The 7,025-nt window shown below is 42.5% G+C and overlaps 2 protein-coding genes across 2 annotated transcripts; both read right to left on the reverse strand.

The window, feature by feature from the left end:
• Nucleotides 1-1,367: 1,367 nt before the first annotated feature.
• On the reverse strand, nucleotides 1,368-1,988 carry LOC147441167 (uncharacterized). The gene is made up of 2 exons (XM_086483669.1): nucleotides 1,815-1,988; nucleotides 1,368-1,724 (listed from the first exon to the last, which is right to left on the reverse strand). The coding sequence occupies exons 1-2, from the start codon at nucleotides 1,986-1,988 to the stop codon at nucleotides 1,368-1,370; spliced, it is 531 nt and encodes a 176-aa protein (XP_086339795.1).
• Nucleotides 1,989-2,179: 191 nt separating this feature from the next.
• LOC147441168 (MFS-type transporter clz9-like) lies at nucleotides 2,180-3,833 on the reverse strand. The gene has a single exon (XM_086483397.1). The coding sequence runs from the start codon at nucleotides 3,038-3,040 to the stop codon at nucleotides 2,180-2,182; it is 861 nt and encodes a 286-aa protein (XP_086339523.1). The 5' UTR covers nucleotides 3,041-3,833.
• Nucleotides 3,834-7,025: the final 3,192 nt, after the last annotated feature.

A 7,025-nucleotide genomic window follows, 5' to 3' on the forward strand; every position in this document is an offset into this window, starting at 1 on the left:
GAAGTGGGACATGGATCTCGGGCAAGGTAGGGTAGAGGTCCCTATTTAGAGACACTTAGATTGGGAGTGATGGATTGGGGGTGATATGTGACCAAACTGCAAAGTAAAGGGGCTAGCATGAAGCGCCACGTGGCCGTCTACAAGTGGGACTCAGTTGGTGATGTGGCAGTTGGTGACGTGGATTGGCAAACAATTTTCACAAATTGTGTGTAACAAATTATGGGGTGAGTGGGAGTATGAACCTGCCCCTCGCACGTGCGCGATAATAGCCCAAAAAAGTAGTGACAGTTACCAGTACCACGACTGTAGCGCTTGCGTAAAGGCTCTTGGGCATGCTAGTTTAGGGACATGCAGCTTCGTGTGCTGCGCTTGTCGACAAACAACAGGGCATTCTCTGGCTTTTTGTCCTCGAATGACATGCGCGCATTGCAGCCAGCTTCCAAGGGCATGAGGTTCTACGCCAGCTTGCAACAGGATGACCTGCGTGCATTGCAGCCAGCTTCCAAGGGCATGAGGTTCTGCGCCAGCTTGCAACAGGCTTCCAAGGGGGAGTTTCCTTGGTTGTGTAACTACTGCGCTAGCTTGCAACAAGCTTCCAAGCATCGCAGGAGGAGCCTACACTGTAATAAGCCCTGGGCACATGACCTGTGCCGAGGAGCCCCTGCTATGTCGGCATTGTGATAGCAAACGTGCATGACATTGCGATCTTCAACACGACTTTGTAATTGCATTGCTTGGTAAGTCTCAAAGAAAGCATGCCATATCATTGCTGCCTCTAAATTTGTGGGCGTTTCACTGTTTTTTTTTGTGTTCAGATGCTCAAGCGTTCAGGGACATGCAGATGAGGGGGCCGATGCTGGAATGATTGGACAGATCAGTACTGGGTAAGGTGAGATGCCTATCATCTCACTCAGCAATCATGTCTCAATTTAATCTTTTACTAGCTAGCATTTCTTCGTCGTCACTTGAATGTGAGGTGTATTATATTGTTGAGCCCTTAGCCAAATTGAATGTTACCTGATTTGATTTATGAGTCTACATTGTGACTCATGGCATGATTGTCTAATGTGCTGTTGTTTTTCTGAACTTCAAATTGGATTTCAAATCACAATAGAAGGTTAAATTAAGACATGCAAAATATTGATGGCAACATTATTGCCAAGACTTGCAAAAAAGATGAGGTAATATTAGTAAATCGGCGACATTTTTGTAGGTTACAACAATGTATCTAACAACGACTTATACAAAAACTTTGAGGTTCAAAATGATTTTAGATGGCCGATTGGCAGGCAAATAGGATTGTACGTAAGTAAGAGGCCATACAATGAAACCTGCAAAAAAGTGACATTTTTGGGGATTCGAGACCTCTAGACTCGCATACTTGTGGTGATGCCTCGTATACTTCTAGTGGTCTGTTGGCGAGACCTTCGCAATTTCTCCATTTGTCTTCTCCTGGCATTGGCATGGTATGGATGATCAACATGCAATGGATTTAGAATCAAACCTTCTAAGGAACCACCCTCCCAAAGAATGGCCCGCATCCTTTTCTCAAAAACAAGTTGTTGTGCTTCCCAATCTTTCTTAGACCTCTTGGCTTGAGCTGCCTCTTCTTGTCGTTGTTTACGTGCCTCTATTTCTGCAAGTGATTGGAGTCTTCGTTTCTCTTTCTCCACTTTCTTCTGCTCTCTAGCTTTAGCAATCTCGTCCTTCTTAGCATTCTTAGCCTTCATGATCTCAATATACTGGGGTGAAGTGAGTATCAAGCTGTTCGTATAGTCCACAAATGCCTCTCTAGGTGCTTGTCTTACTAATACCTCTGACATTGGCACTCGTAAGAGATCAATTATACGGGCTTGATCACTTTGAGACTGGCTTCTTTGCATGGGTTGCTTGTTTGAAGAGAGGTTATTGTTCTCTTTGTCAACATACCCTTCTACGGGTGGCAAGGTAGTATCAGCTACAAAACAATCTTCTTCTAGCAACCTCATAAAGCTGATTTGATGTGCTGATTCACTCTGATCTGCTCTAATTTGTTGTGTTGATTCGCTCTTATCTGCTCTAATTTGATGTGCTTGTCCAGTATGATTTACTCTGATTTGATGTGCTAATTCGCTCTGATTTGCTCTGGAATGATGTGCTGATTCGCTTTGATTTGCTCTGAGTTGATGTGCTAATTCACTTACTCTGATTTGATGTGCTGGTTCACTCTGATTTGATGTGCTGATTCACTTTGATCACACAACAAACTTGGTACAACGGTTCTTCTAACCTGTGCTTCTTGTGTGTTACTTACCATCGAACGTAGTGCTAGAATAGCTTCATCCTCTATACCTCCTTGAGGTGGGGTGCTTGGGACTTGTGAGAGGATTTCATCTTCTTGATTTGTCGTTTCATGTATGATCTGTATATTGTTGCATGGCATGCCCTCAAATTTTATTGCTGAAGCATCAAGGGGCCAAATTCCTGTTGCACGGAGACCTGCCTTAATGTTTGACTCTGTTAAAGACATTTTTAGAGCACTTGCCACAATGGTTGCAAGCTCTCTCTTGCTTGCTTGGCTGGATGTTGTCCGTTGCTGCCATATTGCCCTCTCTTTTCGAAAATTTTTCTTTAATGATTTGAAGACGGAGACATCCAAGGGCTGTATCTTGTGTGATGTATGGGCAGGTAAAGTGATAATATCTATGCCAGCTTCATGTGCTCTCGCCACAACTTCGAGGGAAACATGGCTTCCATGACCATCAAGTATTAAAAGATGTATGTTATCAAATCCGACGTCTTGCATGATGAACTTTTGTAAGTGCTCTAGCCAAGCTTGGAAGAGCTCGCCCGTCATCCATGCTTTCTTTTGCATGGCCATTGCAGCCCCTAGTTCGCAATCTTCGACGTAGTTGTTGTTTAGTCTACTCCCCTTGAATATATAATATGAAGGGATTGCATGGCCATCTGCATTAACACAACATAAAACTGTCATCCATTCTCGAGAATCACATGTGATTCCATACACTGATTTGGTTCCCTTCTTTGCAAGGATATTCATGCCTTTGTCCCTTGACCCTTGAAACCCGGTCTCATCTGCATTCCAGATATTAGAAGGTGGGTACTTATTTTCATCATAAAGCGCCTTAAGATTCTTGTGAAGAGTCTTGACAATTTCTGGCCGAAACCTTATTGCTCATGACTGACCTTCACTGACACGGAAAACAAGTTGTGGATGCCGGCGTCGAAACCCTTCCCACCAACTCCTTCCAGGAATTCCATTTGTGAAGAGAGTGTGTCTTGTTTGAAAAATCTCTGCCACCTTTAGCTTAACATCCAAGATGGAGACACCATGCCCTGATTTGCACTTTTGAAATATCCATTGTAATAGTGCTTCTTCTTCGTCAAAGGTGAGTGGGTTTCCGGCCCTCTCTTGCTCTTTTGTGATTGTCCTTCTTCCCAGTTTGCTATTGCAGATTTGCTCATGCCAAATTGCATGGAGAATTTTTGCAAAGAAAGTCCTTGTTCCCGTGCTAAAAGAGCTTTTTCCATGTCCTTCTCTGTCCAAGATAGCTTTGCACACTTTTGTTTATTGGTGGCTAGTTTCGGAGTGGAGTCCTTTGGTTGTTGGCTTTGTAAAACGATGCTTGGTTTGGGAAATGTAGCTTTTGCTTTTGGTTTGGGAAATGTAGCTTTTGCTTGGAGTGCAAGAGGAGCTTCTTAGGCTTCTTTTGTCCATTGGTTCTTCCCTTCTTGATGCCATGAGTTTGCTTAAAGGAGGACGAAATAGGTAAAGTTTTGCTTGCTGTTGCACATGCTTTGCCTTTTCTGATTGTCCTTGTGCCTCTTACCATAGCCTAAATGAAAATATGAAACTGAATATGTAATTGAATATGAAGTTAGTTTGAAGTAAGGGTGATGGACAACACATGTGAAACAATTTGAATATGAATGATACTAAAGACTCTTAAAAATCTTACTTGTATTGTTGGAAATCAATCGTTGTTGCTCTCGAGTAGGTGGGAGTATTCTTTCACAGAAAATTTTCTCTTTGGGGGAGGCAAAGCGGCCTTCTCTGGGCTGACACTTCGTTTCGCAAGTACTGGTGTTGAAGAGGCTGTCGTGGGGTTGATGAAAGGAGCCTTCTTTCTTGGGACTTTGCACAAGAAGGACGGCATTACATGCACACGTCCACAACAACAAACTCAACCACCATGTCTGTGGACTAGCTAAGAGGTACACAAGAAATTAGCTAATGCTGGATGTCTCTCCAGCAAACATGCCTTACATTCACATGGAGCCCCTAACCCCATCTCTGTAGAATTGCATATCAGATATCAAAACAAGTTCCAAATTGTCTTGAAATTGTTTGTACACTAGCGAATATGTCTATTCTTATTGGGTTTCCTGCATGGTTGCTGTTTGGATGGATATGACAATGCAAGTTAAAAGCAGAACTGGTGGCAGTTTGGATGGGTTGAGGCTATCAGATTGTAGATAGGAGGAAACTCCAAGGTAATAAAATGGGCAGAAAAGAGGAAGTTTACAGAGAATGAAGCACCACGGAGGTGGAACTTGATCTCCAATCTAATAAAATGGGCAGAAAAGAGGAAGTTTACAGAGAATGAAGCACCATGGAGGTGGAACTTGATCTCTCTTGTAGAGTGAGTGAGAGTGAGAGTGTATGAGTGGAGGTCGTAAGTGTATGAGTGATCTCTCGTAGTGGCTGTAAATGTTTTTGATTATCACTTAGAACTTGTATTTTTGCGTCTATGATTCATGATTGCTGAGATATTCTCTCTCTGTTTGTGTGCAGGTGTGGAGCCAATGTTGGAGAGAGGTGGCGCCAGTTTAAAGAGGGCGTGAAGTGTTTTTGGGAAGGGTGGAAATGTATTTTTAATTTTTGAGCCACGTCTTGTAATTGTCCCAGATTTGAGCCTCTAAGCTTTTCTTTTTCACACAAACGTGTCTCAAAGTCTTGTTTCTAAAAAGGGCCCCGACTTTTAATTGGGACCTCTACCCTATGATAAGGTGGGTACGATCCCTAGGACAAGGCTTAGCCACATGTCAAGCATGCAATCAAGGGATCTCTAGGGCCAAGGGCTATCCCTGATGGAGATTGGTATGCTTGTCTACCCATGTCCTTTCATTGATATCAGGGCGGTTTCGAGTTCCGTGGAGAGGAGAAGGTCGTGGAGGCTTTGCATGCAATTGCATCCATAGCCATGGTGATGGAAGTTCATGGTGATCTTCAGGTTTGTAAAGCAATCAGGCGTGAAGTAGCCCTTGCACACACAAGCGGTGTGGGTCGGACTTGCACCATCACGCACCAGGGTAGGCTTGGTGGATTCGCAAGGCTCAGGGGAGAAAATCTTGTCACTACATCATGGCATGAAAAGCAAGGCAACGTGTTGTCTCTCTCTTTCTCTTGCTCATGTAGTAAGTTGTTTCCATGCTCATTGGCGGTGAGCTTTCTTTCACACGTGGGCCATTATTTGCTAGGCTTTGGGTATTTGGAGTGGCCAAGGGCCTAGTCCCTTGCAAATTCTCTAGCGCCTCCAAGCACCACCATAGTGAGTTGCTCAAGCACAGCAAAAGGCCCTACGCTTTGCAGCATTAGCACGGAGCTTAGGAGGCAAAATTTTCAGAATAAGTCAATATACAAAAACTGTAGATATCACAAAAATTCATATGCTCTTTTTAGACCAAGCGCCAACTCAAAGGATGTTCACAATCTATAAGGAAATTTTAGAGTGCAAAAAGCCCACAATGGCCTTGTATTGTCCAAAGCTTTCTAATTTGTAGAATCAATATTTGCACGACGGTTTCTACTTGTTCCAGCAAGGTAGTTCAGCATTAGGATTGAATTTTGCAAGGGCTCAAGCTTGGAACAAATAGCAAAGAGTGAACTCTTTGGAGAATTTGAAGTGCTCAAATCAAAGTTGTACGAGCAAGGAGTGGTTCCCGCATTGGATTGTGGGGTTGAAGCAAGATCTATAGGAATTGGGGCTTTTTCGAGATGATAAGTAAGTATCAAATTAAAGTTTTAAATTATGCATTTGATTAAATTTTGCAAAACTCTCCAAATTTGAAGCACAAATAACGTTTTAAAGATGCAAAGATTTGTAGCAAAATTTTGGAGATATTTTTTCCATGCCACATCGCTCAAGCTTAGTGATGCTAATTGAACTAAATTTATTTCGTGATGCTAATAATGCCCTATTAAGGTATTTGTTGAGTTCTTATGCATACCGCTCATAATGGTAATATTGGCGTGCTTCGACAAAGTTGGTCGATGCACTGACAAGTAGTTGGATTTTATTACAAATCTACATGTTATGTCATGGTTACCACTCGCAATCACCACGATGGAAATGGTCATAAGGTTGGTTGATTCATGATTTTTGTGAATGAGCACAGATGCCCAACAAAGGCAGCAGCAACCAAAGTTGGTGGGCTACAAGGTTGGGTTTATTCAACTCATTTATTTTGATTTTGATCTCGAATTTGCTTTGTAGACACACGACCCGACCTTATGAAATTAGCAAGGCTATTCATACAAGATGTTTATAGACATTTTCAAAACCTGTGATGCACCTCACCTTTATACGTGAAGGGCTCTAGAGAGACTATAGCATTAAAATGTTTTAAACAAAGCTTGTGCTTGGACTAGCACAGAAAACCAATCTAATTTTCATAGAGTATGGCTCTCATGCCTTGGCCCTTGAGAGTTTTATCATGCATGGCATGTGAATGTCTGATCAATAATCAGAAGCCTTTGAGCACAATAGATTGCCATGGCTTTCTTCTTGAATTGCCACTATGTGAAGCAAGGCTTCCTATTTTATAACTATGGCACAATAGCTTCCAAATTTTGCAATATGCTATGAGCATACGAACTTGGAGGGGCTTTGCACGTGTATGCGATTGGTTATCCAAGGGGAGCTGGTATGCACCATGACAAGGGGCTTACAAGACACATAGAACGACCTGTATGTATATCAGAATCCATGGCTATGAGCCGAATTCAAATATAGATACTTCAA

Source organism: Adiantum capillus-veneris, chromosome 15 (assembly GCF_014529385.1).
Source record: "Adiantum capillus-veneris isolate H3 chromosome 15, ASM1452938v2, whole genome shotgun sequence".
Classification (NCBI taxonomy): domain Eukaryota; kingdom Viridiplantae; phylum Streptophyta; class Polypodiopsida; order Polypodiales; family Pteridaceae; genus Adiantum; species Adiantum capillus-veneris.